General features: G+C 56.5%; 1 protein-coding gene across 5 annotated transcripts in view; it reads right to left on the bottom strand.

Annotated features, from left to right (window-relative positions):
- BCL11B (BCL11 transcription factor B) overlaps window positions 1-16,654 on the bottom strand; it is a 91,136-nt gene extending 74,482 nt beyond the window's left edge. For 2 of the 5 annotated variants that reach the window (XM_037031224.1, XM_037031226.1), the window contains exons 1-2: window positions 15,637-16,654; window positions 2,179-2,547 (exon numbers count right to left, since the gene is read on the bottom strand). In XM_037031224.1, coding sequence (XP_036887119.1) covers window positions 2,179-2,547; window positions 15,637-15,694 — 427 coding nt within the window. In that variant the 5' untranslated portion in view covers window positions 15,695-16,654. The remainder of the gene's footprint in view (window positions 1-2,178; window positions 2,548-15,636) is intronic. The other 3 variants (XM_037031225.1, XM_037031227.1, XM_037031228.1) reach the window with 2 other exon arrangements.
- Window positions 16,655-17,171: the final 517 nt, after the last annotated feature.

The following is a 17,171-nucleotide window of genomic DNA, read 5'->3' as shown; positions in this document are numbered from 1 at the left end:
GTCTGTTTTGTGTCTTTGATTAAAATAACATTGAAACGCTTTGAACAAACACATCTCTTTTGACTTCAAGGGATTATTTTACATATTTCTTCAAGAACGAAGAAATCCATTCATCCTGTTGCTGAACAGAGACGGGCAAGGATACCTGTTGTCACGCAGGAAATGAAGCTACTGGAGCTTCTGCAGCCTCCCAACCCAGTGCGGGGGCGGGGGGGCGGCTGGGGGGGACAGAGCACCTTGGAGACGACCTTTGCCTTTTGTGGAACCATGTTCCCTGGCTTTCTTAAATGAGCCTGCCCCTGGGGGTCTGCAGCCAGATCCCTTCCCTGAGAGACGGGGACCCCGGAGGGAGCAGCAGAAAGCCTTCCCACTGAGACAGGGACTGGGGCCCACACCACTTGGCAGAGCCACCCCTGAGTGGTCCCCGGCGTTGACCCCACTGGTGAGAACAGTCCTCGAGCGCCTGATGGAGGAAACAAAGGGTGGGGACCCCGACCACACAGCACCCTTCTCGCCGGAAAGCTGCAGCCTCCGCGGAGGAAGTGCCACAGCGGGCCTGCACACGTCTCGGAACCACAGTGTGCGTGCCTGCACGGCCTGGGACCTTTCCCTCAACGCCCCTGTACCTGAGGAGTGTGTGAGTGCTCACGCTGGGACACACACCAGAAGGCGAGTGTCCCCATTAACCACCGCCATAGTCTCTCCACAGGACAGCTCTGGTTGATCGCATTGCACAGATGGGCAAAGTGAGGCCCACGATCCCAGAGCTGCCATGTGGCTGCTACCGAGAATTCGGGCCTGCTGGATCACCCTGCCCACTGCCTCCTGGTGACAGGGGAGTCCGCACACACCCGTCCGTCTCACCCATGGCCAAGGGGGACCCCGGCTCACCAGGTTCACCCTCCAGAGAGCACAAAACCTCAGTCCCTCCAGCATCCCCACTGGCTTCCACGTCTGAAACACAATGGAGACAGAGCCACACATCTTCCCAGCCGGCCACCTACACCTGTCTGCACACCACGGCACAGAGGGGGCCTCCCGCAAGAAAAGCCCCACTGGCAAAGCATTCCCAAAGCCACTGTTCCTGTAATGCACACGAAGGTGTGCTGGCATTACCACTCCCCACGACAGGTGGGGAAACTGAGGCAGGGGTCCAGCAGCGACACGTCCGAAATCAGCCATGGGGATTTGAACCTCCTCCGCACACACTCTGCTGCTGTCTCACTGTAGGACAGACTGCCACTCTAGGGCACACAGGCTGGCAGAACTCTCCTTTGCCCCCCAGGTCTCCTGGGCTCAGAGGGGTGAACCAGAAGCAAGCATTCTGGGGCGCACAGAGCCTGGGCTCCACGGGAGAGGGTCTGGCCGGCCGTGGCCCCGGCCTGGAGAGAGGAACCCAGTGCAAACCCGCTGTGGGGGGCTGAGCGGCTAAAGGACGCAGGCCCCACACCTAGTCTTCAGGTAGTAAGAACCAGTAGTCCAAGTGACCAGCCGAGTGGGTGTGCCAAGGGTGACATCCTACCTCCCTAAGAGGCACAGTGTCCAGTAAGTGCCCACCAGCCCTTCCCCAGACCTACCCATAGGGAAAAGACAGTGTCAGAAGGGGCCTCTTTGCACAGATGGGAAACTGAGACCAGAGAGAGGAGAGGGAGGGGGTGAGTGCCATTCATAGGTGCTTTGCCAGGACCAGGAGCTCTCGACAACCCTCACAGAAGAGGGTTCACCGGTGTCACCTCCCAAAATGTGGAACTGACTAGGCCAAGTTGTAAAGAACAGACTCCAACCCAAGACTATCTGGTTCCAAAGCCAGAGACGAGGCCACGAGGCCCAGCAGACTGAGGGCCAACCACACTCCCAAATCCCCAAGCCGACTCCTGGCTGCCCATGCCTCCGGCAGCACCTGTACAGCGAGAGTCCCACAGCCAAAAGCAAACCAACCATCAGCCAGCCAGGCCACCCTGAACCCCGGGCCCGTCTCCTCCCGAAGGTCCCCAGGAGGGAGGGCCTCGGAAAGGGCGCGCCCAGTGGTCACCCAGAGGCCACCCTGGTAGCTCCTGAGCTATCCCAACCCAGACACCCTCAGTCGGAGGACAACTGCCCGACACAGCGAGGACTGAAGGCAGGCATGGAACACGGGAGACTGCGTCAGCACAGCCAAGCAAAGGCGACGCTCCGTACCTGCAAGGTTCTCCTGCTTGGGGCAAATGCCTTTCGTGGGCGAGAGCAGGTGGTCGTCTTCGTCGGGGGTGACCTGGATCCCGATCTCCACCGGCTCGGACACTTTCCTGAGCTCGGCGCGTGAAGAGGGCGGCGGGCTGCCCTTGTCCAGGCCTTTGTCATAGCAGGCGCCCAGGCTGCCGCCACACTGCTTCTTCTTGTGCTCTATAAAAACCAGGATGTCCCCTAGAGGGAAGTTCATCTGACACTGTCCACAGGTGAGCAGGTCAGGGTCGGGGCCACCCACCAACAGCCCCAGGCCGCTGGGCTCCTCTATCTCCAGACCCTCGTCCTCTTCAAGGATGGCCGCTTCCACATGGTCCGCCTCTGCTGCAGAGAGAAAGGAGAAGGGGAGGGCAGAGAAGACAGAGATGGGCTTAGGCAGTCACAAGCACCCATCGTGCATTCCAACCCTTCCCCACCTCGAGGCAGGCCCCCCTCGGCCTCAGGAGGCCAGGGTGCACCGAGTCCGCCCAGCATTCCTGGAGGCAGAGGGTTCACCATCCCACGGGCGGGATGGGCACACTGGGGCCCCAGGCGCAATATCACAGCTCCCTGAGGCCACGGCTTCAGCGGTGCTGGCCTTACTGCTTTCTAGTTCGTTCTTTTCCAACTCCCCTCCCCCTCAAAGCATAGGGACACCCGTGAGTCCGTGTGCACACCGCACATCCTGGTTCCACAGGCACCGTGGCCATCCCAGCCGTGGCGGCAGCGGCCAGAGACGCGTCTCTCACACTCTGCAGCTTCTGAGAATCACCTGGGAGCCAGGAAGACATTCCACACCCAGGCCAACGAACGACCCTGGGATCCAAGCATCGGGTCCTTGTTTCAGCCTCCTGGGTGATGCCAAGGGGCAGTCAAGGCCAAGGACCTCAAGCCGGAGGCATCTGGCCCTGCTGGGCCCCCCTCTCCTCTCCCTTTCAGTCATGGCTTCCCCATTCATGTGTGGCCGACTTGCATTCCTCTACCTGAGACCTGGCTGCACACCAGACAAGAACACAGAAACCCAGGCGGCGTCAGCGGGCCAGGCCTTCGGAAAGAAGCCCACATGCTCAGAAAGCGACAAGCGAGGGACGGTTCCAAAGGAAACATTGAAAGGAAAATGAGCGCCCGAGAAGGGACCCTGCGGGCGTGCGGGGGGCTGAGAGGGGCAGCCGGCTGTCCCGTCCACCCCGAACCTGCACACACCCCCGTGCTTCCTAGGTTTCCCGGCACTCCTCAGCGGCTCCGCCTTGTTTTACTCTCGCTCCCTTCAAAAGAAAGGAGAAAAAAATTCTTCGGACTCAAAAGCATTTCTTGGCAGAGGACAAACCACACTTTCAACGGGTTGTGTGTTTTCCTATTTGTTGCACGGTGGACATACTTCCTTTTTATTGTGGGGGCCAGAGGACCCAAATATTTTTGGAGCTAATAAATGCCCCTAAAAGCAGCAATCCCCTCAGGGGAGAACTGGAAAGCTGGGCAGCAGAGAGAGTGTCGTAAATCAGGGAGGTGGACCAGGAGGCTGTGTGCACCCCCCCCACCCTGGGTCCAAGCAAATCCGGGAGGAGGTTTTTGAGGGCAGCTGTCAGTGGTGGGGTAGACGGCACGCATGTCGGGGTCTTCGAAGGCCAGAGACCCGAGAGGGCAGGTAAATTTTAAGGGGTGCAATGTTTAGGAAAGGGTGGTGGAAACCACAGAAGAACAGAGGGAAGGAAGGGAAGGGAGAAAAACACATTCCGTGGCAGTGAAGTTATCGGCGGGCCAGAGCCAAAGAACAGATAATTTAAGGGAAAAATTCTGTGGCATCTTTCATCCTACACATAAATCACTGCTCTGTGTTTTCCGGACACAGGCTTCCTCAGGGCCTGTGAGTCCGCGTGCAGGGCTGATCCCCCATTAGCCGGCACACAACACGGAGCACGCTTGAACGCGGAGTGTGCGGGCCCAGGAGTAGGCGCCGCTGAGAAGAGGGATGAGCATCTGAGGTCCTGCTTGGGGCTCTAGAAAGGCAGGCAGAGTCTTCGATGAACTCCACGTAGACGCACCTTCGCCACATGGTCGTACAAACATACAAAACCACCCCGCCGAGGAGGAGACCCGAACCCCAGGGTCCGCTTCCCTCCAACCTAAAGAGCCTGGAGCGTGTGAGACGCAGAGCTCGCCAAGCCGGCAGCCTCCATGACCGTTCACTACACCTGACAAGGAAATCGGAGTTCACTTACGGAGGGCTTGGAAGGCAACGCTTCGTAATTAATTTACCAATTTATTTTATGCAAAGATGCTTGGCTATGGTTAAGGGTGTAATCGCAGCCCTCCCACCAAACGGCGGCTCTGGGGGGGACTGGGTTCCTGTGAACAGTTCGTCAGAGGGAAAAGATAATTATTCGGAGCCTCTACCCCCTTTAATGATCTAACATTGAGCAATACTGTTGATATTGAAGAGCTCGCACCTTTAATTACCAATTACATATACGTAATTTCAGAGCCAAAGGAGAGGGCTGTGAAAACAGTTCTTTAGAAATATAAGGACGTATTGTGCGCCATTTCTAGAGACGGAACTCTACTAAATGCAAGGAGGGTGTCAAAATATTGTTTTGTTAAAAAAAAAAGACAGAGAGAGAAGCACAAAGGAAATGCTCTGAAAAGAAAAAGGGAAAAAGAAAAAGAAAGAAAGAAAAGGAGAAGCTGGGTGATGGGGAAGGTGGACGAGATCCCGCTGAGAGCCTGGGCAGCCTGGGCAGGCTGGGCACGCTGCCCCGTCGTCCGTAAGGCCACTGGATACAAATAAACAAGGGTGACAGTGGGCCCACCCCCGTTCCCAACCCCATGGTCCTTCCCGGGGGCGGGAGGTGTCACCTGCTGTTTAACTTCACCTTCAGTTCCGCTGGCTGCCTGTGTGCTGCTTTGCTCTCCATGAACTTTCCCAGCCTCGACCCCGGCTCTCCTCCTGTGCAGGAAGGAGTTCTAGAAGCGCAAATAGCTCCGCTCTGCTGGGGGGTGTAAAGCTACATAATTTCAGATTCATTTTGTAATTCCAAAGAAGCACAGACTGATGTATAAATTAGCAAGGGTCCCATGCGCCTGTTTGGAAGCAGGCCCCTCCCCCGCTCCCTTCTATCTTTTGCTAAGGACTCTGCACAGCTCTGTCTGCATCCTCCTCCTTTTTTTTGTAACAGTTGGTCAGCTTTTCTTGACTGGACAGCCCCTGCCGTTTCATTTTCCTTGCCTGCCTGCCTGCCAGCCCAGGAAGCCCCGGCAACCGAGTTTGAAAGTCTCCCACCCCCCTGTTCACTGTGCTGCCCGCAGGTCAGGTTCCGCCTCCAGTCCCCTCACGGCCAACCCACCTAGGCGGCGGCGTGGGCCCGTGTGCCCAGGCCTCTCTGAACTCGGGTCTCCACCCCCTGATCCGGGATCCAGCTCACCGCCTCCGCAGGGAGCCAGGAGGCAGAGAAACACCCACCAGACACTCTCCCCAGCCCCACTTTCAGTGCTGAAAGTAAAACTCCAGATGAAGAAGGCATTCGCCCAGCTCCAAGAATGGGGCTTCCTCTCCCCCACCACCCCGGGGCGTGGGGCCTGCTGCAAGAGACACTTCCCCAGGACTGTGGCAATAGCATCCCTGACATCCAGGCAGCAGAGGCACCCTGAGCCCCCAAACTGTCCAACGTTTGGGTCAGAGCAGAGGGACCAAGACAGCTCACTGAGCCTTAAAAGCTCACACCCAAGGCGCGGGGAGACACCCCCAAAGTCAGGCTGTGGTTTCGTTTCCGCTGGCAGGCGGATACCAAGCTGGGTGTGTGTGCGTGTGTGCGTCCCTTCTGAGAACCGTATCACTGATGGGAGAAATAAAAGGAGAAAGAGCCACTGGGCTCAGCTCCGAGAAGGGTAAGATGAGGCCACACCTGGCCCCTAGAAGCCTCCCTCCTCTGCCTCGGGCACCAAGATGCACGGCCCCGCACAGCCTCAGAGAGCCAGCCTCTGCGTGCCAGGCAGAGCGGTCCCAACTGCCACCCGCAGACGAGCAAGCTCCAGGAAAGAGACAAGCCACATGCGAACAGAATCGGCCTTTCGAATCCCCAGGCCCTGCACCCAGCCCCACTGCTGTGTCCGGCAAACTCAGGCCTCACAAAAACAAGGCCAGAAGGAGGTTTTCTGGGAGAGGACGGGTGCCATCGTGGGAGGTGCCCCACGCCAGGTGGCCCTAGAAAATACTGCTGCTGAGGCAAAGAGATCACGACGATGTTTGATTCATTCACAGGAAAAAGGGGTGGGTGCGCAGGCCCCTGGTCCCCAAGCCACATGTCAGGTGGGGGTGGGTCCTGAGATGTTAAATCCTCAAGCACACACACAATTCTGTGTTTACACACACATGCATTTTCTTTTTACAACAAAACCACATTTTATGTACAGTGCTGGGCCTCCTCCCAGCAGGTGAATGCATTTAGAAGCAATGAAATCAGGACTCACAAGTAATAATGGACATGGCTGTTACGTGCACGCGGAAGCGCTTCATCCTAAGACACACTCGCCCGTGCCCCCTGCTCGGCTGTGAAGGCGTTTGGGCAGAAGACAGAAACAGAAAGGCATGGTTAGCACAGGCCCAGCCAGGCAGCCTACAGGCCCCCGGCAGCTGCGCAGGCTTAGCAGGGACTTACCTGGCTCATGATCTCTACCACAAGGGGGGCCCCAGGCCCCGCCCTCCCAGGTCCATCTCTGAAAACTGCCCCTGCACCTGGCCCTCGGGGAATTCCAGCGAGAGGCCCCACCTGCTGTCCCCAGGGCACTGCTGCACACACAGCACACGGCCCCTGTCCCCTCACCCTACGGTGACTCAAACCCGGATCTGCGCCTTCCATGGCTAAGCCACAGTCCGGGAGAAACACACATGGAACCGTTGTTTCAGTGACAGGGTGGGGGGGTTGAGTCAGGGGGTGGGGGGCTAGGGAAGGGCATGGGGGAGGGGTGCCAGGGTCTTAAAATCGTATGCCGCCAACGTCACAGACACCACCGCGGTGTGCTCGCGTGTTTACAAGAACTGGCTGCATCTCTACGCCGAGCCCTGCATCCGACAGGGGACCTGCCACCTGCTTCCTGCGAAGACGACTCCTCGCCACCTTGTGGGTATCTGCTCGGGGATTGCCCCCCTCCCTCCCCGAGAAGGCTCGGGGAGGGGCCGGCACACACCCGGCACACACCCGGCACACACACTCAACAGAGCACCACACTTGCCACGCTGCCGTCAATTTTTAATTTATTGGCTCCAAGAGAAAATAACAACCGCGGGAGAGGGGGATGGGAGAGAGAAGGAGTGGATAATCTAGGACCAGAGGGCGCTGGAAGGCCCAAGGGGCTGGGTGGCGTCCTCCCAGCCCAGGGAGTGATGAAGAGCCCCACCAGGCCGGCCATAGGAGGGTCCTCCCGAGGCCACGGAGGGTGAAGACGCATCTGGAAGTGGGGGCTGCAGTCCAGATCCCAGCCCATTTGCCCCCCGAATTCCCATGGCCAGCAAGGCTTATTAGGGCTGTTGCTGGACGCTGGGAGGGCACAGCGGGGCCGCACCCGAAGCAGGACACGTCGTACAGATGGACTCTCTCCCCTGACCACCTGCCCTCTTTCAAGAAGATCTGAGGCGTCCACCTCTTCCAGGTGTCCCAGGGCTAGTGGTCCAGGCCCCACACCCCCGCCCGAGATCCTCCAAAGGCCACCTCCCCACCACCCTCAAATTACTGGCGGGACCAGACCGGTGCACCATCTCCAGATGAAATTTTCAGGATTCTGATGTCCAGGCAGAAGACCAAGAGGCAGCCAGGACACGACTTTGTCTGCCACGTGGGTTTCCCGTTCCAGGAGAAGGACCAGGGGTCTGGCTGACGGGGCCTGGGGGGGCGGGGGGCGGCAGCGGAGGCCTGGGTCTGGCCTGCATTCCACAAGTCAAGACGGCTGATGCAAGTAGAGGTTTGGGCGCAGGAAGAACCCTGGCCACACAGCCCAGGGGCAGGCCCGGATGGGCTAGGGCAAGGCGCCAAGAGCCCCAGACACACACAGGGTGCTACACCCCACCCGCTGGTGCCAGGACTTTTCGGCTGGTCCAAGCCAGCTCCCTGGAAAACACCTCACCTCGCTCCACAGGCCGAATCCAACCTTCCCCCTGTGCCCACCGCACACACCTCTCAGAACCCCCAAAACTGGGCTCAGGAGGCCGGGTCTCACACACTCAAAAGCAGAAAAGGACCAAATAAATAAGGAAAACAGCGTCCAGGTGTCTTCACAGATCCTGCCAGTCAGTTACCAAAAGATTACTAAAAAAAAAAAAAAAAAGCCACGTCCGTGACACCAATAAATGCAGTGACCTACGTGTTGACAAATAATAGTCAATTTCATTCTTTTAAAAAAGGATCGATCACGGTGCACAGAAATCCTCCGAAACACATTCAGAACATCCCATAAAGCTGCACGTGCCTTAAATCTTCTGCAGCACACCGGGGCTCCTAAGGAGATGATGGAAAAGCATGTTTGCGGCCAAATGAAGAGGCTTGTTTTCTTGAGTGCCCTGCTTTCTCAAAGGTGCTCGGCAGGAGAAAAGAAGGGCCCTCCATCCAGGACATGGGCCGCAAGCTCACAGAGGAGGGGGGACCTTCTGAGGGAGACACGGAGACTGCAGGGCCAGGGCTGCTCTCCACAGGGCACGTTCAAGGTCGAGCTCACACGCAGCCCCGTTTCTTTTCCCCGGTAGCACCCCGATTTCCGAAGCCCACGTAAATCGCCACACCCCTGGCACTCGACTTCTTGTAGCCGCTTTTTGGCGTGTTGTTTGAATCCAGAACTCACTTTACAACATTAACAAACGTATTTGTATTTCAGCAGTTCAGTGGAAGAGGGTCACGAAAAAGTTATGTAAAACAGAGGATTTTTTTTTAACTTTGAAGTTGCTTAATTTTGTGTGGTCGGGGCTTTCATTACAGTGAAATAGCTCAGCCTGCCTAATTCAACCCCCAAGCAGATTATCAGCCACCTCAGAAAAAGAAAACAAAACAACAACAACAACAAAAACCGAATGAATTTCTTGAGTTTCACCAACTACACAAAAGACTTGCATATGTCAAAATGCCGGCCGGCTGAAAAGTCTCCGTGAAGGTGGCACCATTAATCAAATCTCATATTCGGTGTCACTTTTGCCAGTGAAAACGGTGCCTCTCCCCTAGCCCCCCTCCCTGGATCGTGCAGGAAGTGTGCCCCTCAGCTCTCCTGTGCCTCCAAATAGCCTGGTCTCCGCGCTTTCTATTCACGTCTTGGGAAAATCACCGCTCAGGGGAGGCAGTCAACACTCAGCTCTTCTTGGGGAGGGGAAGAAGGGGAGTAGATTTCGGTGACGTCTGTCTCCCTGGGAAAGAGAGATCTGTGGGAGTGGGGAGCAGCAGGGGGGCGGAGGGGGCACCACATAACACACAGGACTCCAGGCCCCGTCGTCAGTAAATAAAGAATGCCTCAATGACAATGCCATGCCCCGAGCAGCTGGGTGACAGAGACACTCATTCATCCCCAGTATTCTTCTGTGTGCTCTCCCCGTTGAAAATATGTCGGCGTTCCTACAGCTAACACCACCTTCAGAGAAGGATGCTCAGCCGGCATCAATAACTTGACCGTGCAGAGCAGGGCACAGTCCCCAAAGAGCAGTCATTTTCCCTTGTCCTCCCAAATGTGACACAGCATTCAACTTAGAAGCCAAAGTCCTTGGAGAGTTGCAGCTAATGGCAGGACCAGAGAGTCCTTCCCTGAGCCACAGGAGATTCAGGAGACAGCCCCCCAAGGTCAAGAACCTCATCTTTACCCTCCCCCAATAGACACATATATTTTTTCAAGCTCTGTCATGTCTGTGGTCTGTGTTTAGTTACAGCTCGTGAAACTCCCCCAAGTTCCAAAGCACAGGATTGGGGATTTCTAAAGAGAATGTTTTTAATGGTTTTCTGCAGGCCAGAGGCCGTGGCCCAGCCTGAGGCAGCCAGGTGACAGGGCTGCTTCATCTCGGAGTTGTCGAGTGAGCCCGCGGCCACAACACGCTTGCAACTGGCTCGGTTCAAACATTAAATGAAGGAGAGAAATCATCAGATAGCGTGCCGGCCAGAGAGGGAAGGCTCCTGCAGCGGAGGACCGCACTCAGCTTTTGTCTGACCTAATTTATTTCTCTTTCAGGTTAAAAGAGAGCACGCTTTCCTGTCGGAGGGGAACTTCGTCTGCCCATACATTGAACTCAAGTCCAAGGCTCGGGGTCAACTGGGCTGTCTCCAGATTCCTTGAACTTGAAGAAGGCATAATAACCCAGAAATCCCGTGATCGAGAGCTCACGTATTCCCCAGCCCTGGGGTGCACATCTAGGGAGAAACAGCCTCTTTAAAAGCCACCCGCTAGGAGCCCCGACTGGGCTGAAAGGCATCAGCAACACCAGGTCCAGCAAGCACAACCCCCCTCCAAACAAAGTTCCACACGTTATCTGAGTCGGCACTTTATATCTTTGGGGAGCGGTGCCATTTCCCAAAGTACAGTGGGAACATCACCTGATAAACGGAACTGAGAATCCAAGTGTCATAAAATCTGGGCTAAAAGGATTTCCATTCACCGAGCTGTTTTAGGTACATGATTCCCCGAAGCACCCGTTCTCAGCTGTCCCCTACTTGTGCGACGTGCGGCCCAGAAAGGGACAAAATGATGCACCACTTCCCAGTCCCCCTCGCAGGGACAGGGATGCCTCAGCAACCTAAAGGAATTTTCAGGAAGTCAATGCCACAGGTTAATGGGGGGCGGGGGATGGGGAACACACCATTCAAAGCTAACCATTTTAATTATTTTTTTAAGAAAAAGAAAAAAGCCCCCATCTGTCGAGTGAGGGCCTATACATCAGTACTGATAGCTTGAAAACAGATTCACAAACTTATATTCTGATTTTCTTCCCTGCTCAAATCCCTGCAGGAAAATCAATATTACAACTTCGCACTTAAGACATTTTGCAGCCCCGCAAAGGGCCACGGCTGCCGGCGGAAGGCCGGTCCCAGCCCCTCGCAGCCCAGGCGCCGAGCCATGACACGGGCGCCGAGCGCCCCCTAGCTGCCAAGTGGCGCCAGGCGCGGCGCGGCTCCTCAGGCTTGCCTGCCATCCACCAGAAGCCAATGCAACTGAAAGTTTATTTTGGAAAGTCTTTTATCACAACAAGCAACAGCGATTGCAAAGCGATGGAGAAGGGAGATGAAAAGAAAAAGGAAAGGCTGGTGCAAGCCGTGTTCTCAGGCAAAAACCAGCTCCCAGAGCTGGATTCTGAGAAGGCGCCGGAAACCTGCGCGTTCCACCCTTGGAAGCCTGTGTCTGCAAAGGGACTGCTCTGCCTGCTCCACCTTCACTGAGAACTGTCAAACGCGCGGATCACTGTCAAACGCGCCCAAAGTTGGCCGTTGCTTCCATCTGGAGGACCCACCCGGTCCTGGTCCTGCGCGGTGGTCAGCAAGGCACCATGCCCGGCCCTCTGACCTGGCCTGCCTCCTGTCCCTAAGGCAGGCTCCCCAAAGCCACTGTGTTCACTCCAGCCCTGGAGAAGTGACTCCTCTTCTACGAGGAACTATTTTGAAGACCAAAGATCACCAAGGCCAGAGCATAGGCAGAGAGCCACCTCTCCCCCTCAAAAAAGGAAAAATCAAATAAAATAAAAAGAAATTTGCAACTACGTAATCTTCAGGGAGGCGAAGAATACCCTTTAAAATATTAGGGGTTGTTAAAATATGCTCACGGCTGTTTTCTCTCAGGTGTGAATTACAAATGAATAAAATCAGGCTGGCATAACACCTTTGATGAACACATTTTATTCTCCCGTGGAATCAGAGCAGCTGACTTATATCACACTTCTAATGACATGGGGTTTCCTTCTGTGCAGAAGGGACACAAACGTCACCCCCCACCCCACCAACTACCAAAGAAAGGGGGCCTATGAAATTTATCGGAGGCCCAATTTTGAAAGATCTGCGGGCAACTGGAGATACACTACTACCCCCTGGGAGTGAAGATCCTTGTGAGCCCGGCCGCCTTCCAAACACACAGCTACGGCAAAACCTAATTTAAAGGTAACCATGGAATTAGCACAACCTAACTTCTGAGTTAAATCTTAGGTCTCTAGTTGTTTTGCAAAATCGTGAATTCAGACGGAAAATTGCTCATCTTCCCAAGAAACCTGTTGGTGGGTTGTTGAAAAATCGCGTTCACCGGGGTGGTGGTATCACCATCGACATCTCACTCTCTTCCAAAGCCTCAGCGACCTCATGGACCAGTGTTCGCACCCCTCTCCACTCGCCCTGTCCTGCACAGCTGGCTCGCGGCCCTTCCCTCTGCCTGGTCATCAAGGTCCCCCTTTCTCCCCTCTTCACTATTGTCACTGTGTTGTTGTTTGTTTTTATTAATAGCTGTGTCTGTCCTCCGATGTGAAAAGCCATATCCATCTGGGTCAAACATCTGAAACAAACCAGAAGCCCAGGTTTTCCTCCCCAGCTGTCTCCCACACTCTTTCAGCCCTCCCTCCTCTTCTCACTGGTCCTGTCTGTAAATTTAACCAGCTCATTAAGGAGTCCATCCACTCACCCACCCCAAGATCATCGAGGCTATTTGTGTGCTCCTGGTGTCTCCCAGACCATCCGTTATCTAGGGTTGCATCATCCCTCAAGAACCCCAGGCTGCCGCTCCCCAGGCCGGCGGACTGCCACCCAGCTGGAGCTGTACCGAGTTATAGGTGGTTTCTTTCACATTTAAAATCTAAAATGTGAAGCCCAGGTGAAGGCTGTGACAGCACCCACTGTGCGGGCCAGGACTCCAGAGCACCTTCACCCCACAGCTCCTGCATCAGGGTGGAGGAGCGCACCCCCAGGCCACGCAGCCGAGATGGCACCCAGTTCCTGCCTTTCCCCTGCCTGTGCTCCCACCTCCCGAGTGACACAGGACAGACAGAAAAGCCAGCTGCTTTTTGATAATAAATAGCCTTGTCTGGAAACTGGTTGGACCACTCTCCCCTCTGAAACCCCTGCACATGCACTGGGCTCCCGTGCCCTGAGAGGCAGGCAGGATACCCTTTGCCCTCTTGTCTCCCTGACCCCACCTCCCTTCTCCTTTGCCTCTCTGCCCTCCTGCCACTGCTTCAGCGCTGGCTTTCCCCAGCAGCGCTCTGAGCGAGGCTGAGAGAGACTCAGAGCCAATGAAGCCTGGAAGGATAGCCCACCAGGCACCCCTCACCCCCCACACCCAGCTGCCCCCAGCTCTTCGGGTCCGGGCTTTCTCCTGATGTCCCAGGAATGCCAGAAGAGGAGCAAGCAAGGGCCCAGCAAACCTACCTGCTTCTTCCCCCTGACACACAACTGCAAATACGCCTGGCTGCTTTTCCGAAGCTGCTAGCTTAGCAATGCACCCCTGACGACTCCCCCTTCCCCGACGCCCCCCCCCCAACTTCCCCCTCCTCAAAAACAACTCTTGCAATTATACAGAAGCTATGTGGGGCCAATTGCCTCCTGGAGAAATTAGGCATCTGCAAGTACAGACATTCTAACAACCACTCCACCATCTAAGGTGGTGGTGGGGGGGGGGGGGTCAGGGGGATAAGTGATTGATTATTGGTAGAAGACCAAATGTCAACTGGCCAAAAAGAGGACTGGGTCAAACCAGGCTCAAATTTGGTTGCCAAACGCGATGTTTTAAATTCAGCCAGAGGGTCTTCTCTCAGGATGGAATGGTGAAAAATAAAAGGGCAGCCCTCGTCCCTCCCTCCCAAGGCATCCCTCTCCCAGGGCGAACCCCACTTTAATATTTATTCCCCTCCCCCCAAAAATAATAAATCCGCAAATTCTTACTAAGGTATCTGCCGTAACAAAGGAGCGATGGAGGCAGCAACTGCTCCGAGCAGATGGCTTCTATGCTGGGTTTTCAGGGGAGGGGAGAACCCCTTTATATATAGATTTATTTATTTATTTATTTATTTAAATTTTTTTAAAATATAACATAAATATTCGGCTCTCGGCCGCCCCGCAGCCAGTCCTCGGCGGCGGCTGGGCGCGCCGTCCTCTCCAGCTCCGCGCGGGCAGCCTGGCCCCAGCCCGGGGTGCCCGGAGGATTGCCGAGACACAACCTTTCCGCTGTCTCGATGGCACCCAGAGGATGTTTTATTTCTACTGCAATAATTTTTAAAAAATAACAACAGCGACCGAGGCAGAGCGAGAGCAAGGACCGCGGGGAAATGTTCCCGCGCCACGAAGCACTGGCCGGCCGGCCCGGCGAGCGGGTAGCGCCGCGAGCCGACCTTCCCGGTGCCGCTGAGCAGGCACCCGGGGCGAGCTCCGCGGCCAGCCCCGAACCGACCCGCTCACGCTCGCGCTCGTTTTCTCCCTTCGCTAAATCAGCCCAACTCTCGGCCTCTCCGCCTGACTTTGCCCGCCCCGCCAGTGGCTTGAAATCCACACGATTTCGGCCGATGGATTTCCACTGCGACCTGCCTTGTTTATTTAGATACAAAAGATGAAACATACTGAGAAAGAAGGGTGGGAAAGAAATTGATAGGTCTCTCTCATTTTCTTCTTTTTTTTTATTACTATTTTACAAGCACATCCCTCTCTTCCCACTCCTAGCTGACAACCTCCCCCCTCCATGGCGAGGATTTTTCATCGGCCCCCAATCCCACCTTTCTTTTTTTTTGGGGGGGGGAGAACAGATCATCCCAGGAGACCGCGGAGGTGGGGAGATGGGGGGTGGGGGTGCTGCTAGAGCCCGGCAAACAGCCGCGCAGCTGGATTCTTTAGCAAATAGCAAGAGGAGGGGCGAGAAAAGCGGCTGCGGAATCCCAGGACCCGCGCCGCCGGAGCCCTGCCCGGCCTGGTGCAGCGGCCGGGAGCCCTGGGGAGGACGGCTGCCGAGCGACCTGCGTCTCCCCCGGCCCTGAGCGCACCCCGCGCTCCTCCGCCCGCGCCGTCCGCGCGGACCCACGCGCTCGCCAACTTTTCCCCACTTCCCGGCTCCCCCTCCCCCTCCTCTCCGCCAGCCCCCTCCCCCTCCTCTGCAAACCCCGCCACCAGCGCCGCCGCCGCCACACACACGCAGCTCGGAGGGACTAGGGTCCAGCCGGGCTCCGCGCGCACCTACACACCTCCTCCAGCCTGCGCGTCCCCTCCCTGGCCCAGCACCCGCTCCGCAGGCCCCTGAGCCCCGGGCGCGTCTGACCGCGCAGCGCCCCGACTCCCCGGGCTGCAAAGAAACTTTCCTATGGCCCCCCTGGTCCCCCACCAGGCTCTGGGCCGACGCCGCTGCTTCCGCGATCTCGCGGGCCGCCCGGGCGCCCGGCCTGGCTGCGCCCGGCTCCCTGTCCCCAGCCCCGGGCGTCCGGAGCCCCATCCTCCGGCTCCTCGCGCGCACGCCGCAGACACTTACGGGTGATGAGCTCCCTCTGGGACAAGTGCTGCGGATTGCCCTGTTTGCGGCGGGACATTGCCCCGGCATCTATTCTGGCATCGCCCGGAGAGCTGCTCTGATGAGGGGAGCCGGCGGAGGGGGTCCGAGCTGCTGCCGCCGCCGCCGCCGCTGCCGCCGCCGCCGCCGCGCCTCCTCCTCTGCCCGGGTTGGTGTTTTGGCTTTTTCCCCCCTTCCTCTCTTGCCCTCTCTTCCTCCTCTTCTTCTTTATTTTGCTCCTTCTTCTATGCTGTTTTTTGCTTTGTTTGCAAAAATAAAAAGATAATAAAAAGGAAAGCAAACCCTCGATCTAAAATATGAGAAAGAGGCAAAAAAAAAATCTGCTGTTGCTTGCTTGCCGCCGACTGGCTGGTTTCTTTAAAAATATGTTCTTTAGAATGAAAAAAAAATCCTTTGCACTTCTTCAAACTGCTTGGCCTCCTGGACTTCCAAATGTCTTCTTGAACTAAACCGGATTTTGCACCGGCTCCTGACACTTTCTTTCAGGGTCTGGTAGGTGGAAAGCGCACCTCTACCAGGAGAGGGGGAAAGAAAAAAAAATACAAACAAATAAAAATAAAAGAAGAAAAAGAAAAGAAAAGAAAGCAAAGAAAACTTGGGGACTTGTCTCGTACCCCCTCACCCCGCCCCCTCAAAAAACCCGAAGCAATGTAAAACTGTCCGGGTTTGCTTGTTTCTGGGTTTTCTGCGGGCTGCCTGTTTTTTTCTCGGAGCCTGACCCTTCCGAGGCTCTGGGGGGACTCCAGGATCGGCTCCTTCCCAGTTCACCTGGCAGGCTGGCGCCGGCCGGAGAGGCTGCCGGGTCCCCGCGAGCGCTCCCCCGCGCTCCCCTGGCGCCGCGGGCCCGGGGGGAGCTGGGCCGAGGGGCGGCTCGCCCAGTGCGCCTGGGTCGGTGCGGGCGCGGACTGGGAGCTATAGATTGCAACGTGAAGATGGCGGAGTCCGGGTTCTCTGGGAGCTCTCGGTCTCTCTATGGCTGGGGCTGCCTCTGTACAATGGGATAAAATTCAAGTTCAAGTGCGGACGTGACGTTTAATCTGCACTAGAGAGACAAAAAGACCCAGAGAGTCGGAGCACTGGGGGCGACTAGCGGTGGCTTTTTAACATTGTACCCTGTAAGAGAACAAGAAAGCACACACACACATACAGAGACACACTCTCTCTGGCGCGCGCGCGCACACACACCCACACACACATTCGCCCGGGCGCACACCCGCAGTCCAGGCCGGCCACACGTGCAAACGGCGTTTTTGTACACTGCTCTCCTCCGCGTGCACTGGCAGCGCTGGAGGGGGAGGAGGACGGTGGGCAGGACATTTTTAAATAAAAGAAAATCCTCTTGTTCCACCTCCCCTCCAGGGAACAGGACCCCCTGAGGAGGGGGGCGGAGTGGGATGTGTGTGGAACTCGAACCTACGCCAGTCCCCACCCGCCCACCGAAAGGTCTTTCGGGCTCGCGGGGGGCCGAGGGGGGAGCGGGAGGGGGTGCTGCAGAA

Source organism: Sturnira hondurensis, unplaced genomic scaffold, assembly GCF_014824575.4.
Source record: "Sturnira hondurensis isolate 20B ecotype Veracruz unplaced genomic scaffold, ASM1482457v3 Scaffold0021143, whole genome shotgun sequence".
In the NCBI taxonomy this organism is placed as follows: Eukaryota; Metazoa; Chordata; class Mammalia; order Chiroptera; family Phyllostomidae; genus Sturnira; species Sturnira hondurensis.
The sequence above is the reverse complement of the archived record's forward strand: the minus strand, read 5'-3'. Positions and strand labels throughout refer to the sequence as shown.